This window comes from Haliaeetus leucocephalus, unplaced genomic scaffold (assembly GCF_000737465.1).
Source record: "Haliaeetus leucocephalus isolate CR32 unplaced genomic scaffold, Haliaeetus_leucocephalus-4.0 Scaffold459, whole genome shotgun sequence".
Classification (NCBI taxonomy): Eukaryota; Metazoa; Chordata; class Aves; order Accipitriformes; family Accipitridae; genus Haliaeetus; species Haliaeetus leucocephalus.
The window spans coordinates 9,113-9,783 of NW_010972895.1; the positions used below are offsets into that span (position 1 = coordinate 9,113).

Here is a 671-nt window from a genome sequence, read left to right on the forward strand (position 1 = left end):
CGGCGTGCTGGGGGGTGACCCAGGCGTTCCGGGGTGTCCCCCCCCCCCGCAGTGGGCCGCCTGCGCTTCGGGGGCAACGCAGCCGGGGACCCCCTACGCCAAAGTGGCGCTGGGGGAGGTGGTGACCGATCGGTTCCTCTGCTCCGGGCAGGAGAGCGGGGGCCCCCCCGAGGCCGCCACCTGCAAAGGTAAGTGGGGGCGATGGGGGGGTCCTGGGGGGGGGTCTGGGGGGTCCTGGCACCTTCCCACCCCCACCCCCGCTCTGCCTCCCCCAGGGGAGTCCGGCGGGTCCCTGTTCCTGGAGAGGAGGCACCGCTTCATTCAGGTGAGGGGGGGGCCCAACCCGGGGGGTCCCCGGTGCCGGGACCCCCAAAGCCGGGCACCGGGGACCCCCAGGCTCGGACGCCGGGGCCCCCCGCGCCCCGAGGCCTGGGTCCACGCCTGCCCCACAGGTGGGGGTGGTGAGCTGGGGCACCTTCGACCCGTGCCGCGGGGGACGGCGCACGGCTGGGGGGGTCCCGCTTCGACCCCCGGCCCCCCCCGGACACCGACCCCGCGATTTCCACATCAGCCTCTTCCGCGTCCAGCCGTGGCTGCGCCGGCACCTGGGGGGGGTCCTCGCCTTCGCCCCCCTGCGCTAACGCCGACCCTGGTCGTGACCCCCACCCCCA

The 671-nt window shown here is 76.6% G+C and overlaps 1 protein-coding gene across 1 annotated transcript in view; it reads left to right on the forward strand.

Moving 5' to 3' along the window:
• The window catches only part of C2 (complement component 2), a 7,784-nt gene extending 7,143 nt beyond the window's left edge, over positions 1-641 (forward strand). The window contains exons 13-15 of the mRNA XM_010575243.1: positions 53-188; positions 276-325; positions 453-641. Of these exons, the coding sequence (XP_010573545.1) occupies positions 53-188; positions 276-325; positions 453-641 (375 nt within the window). The remainder of the gene's footprint in view (positions 1-52; positions 189-275; positions 326-452) is intronic.
• The last annotated feature ends 30 nt before the right edge of the window (positions 642-671 follow it).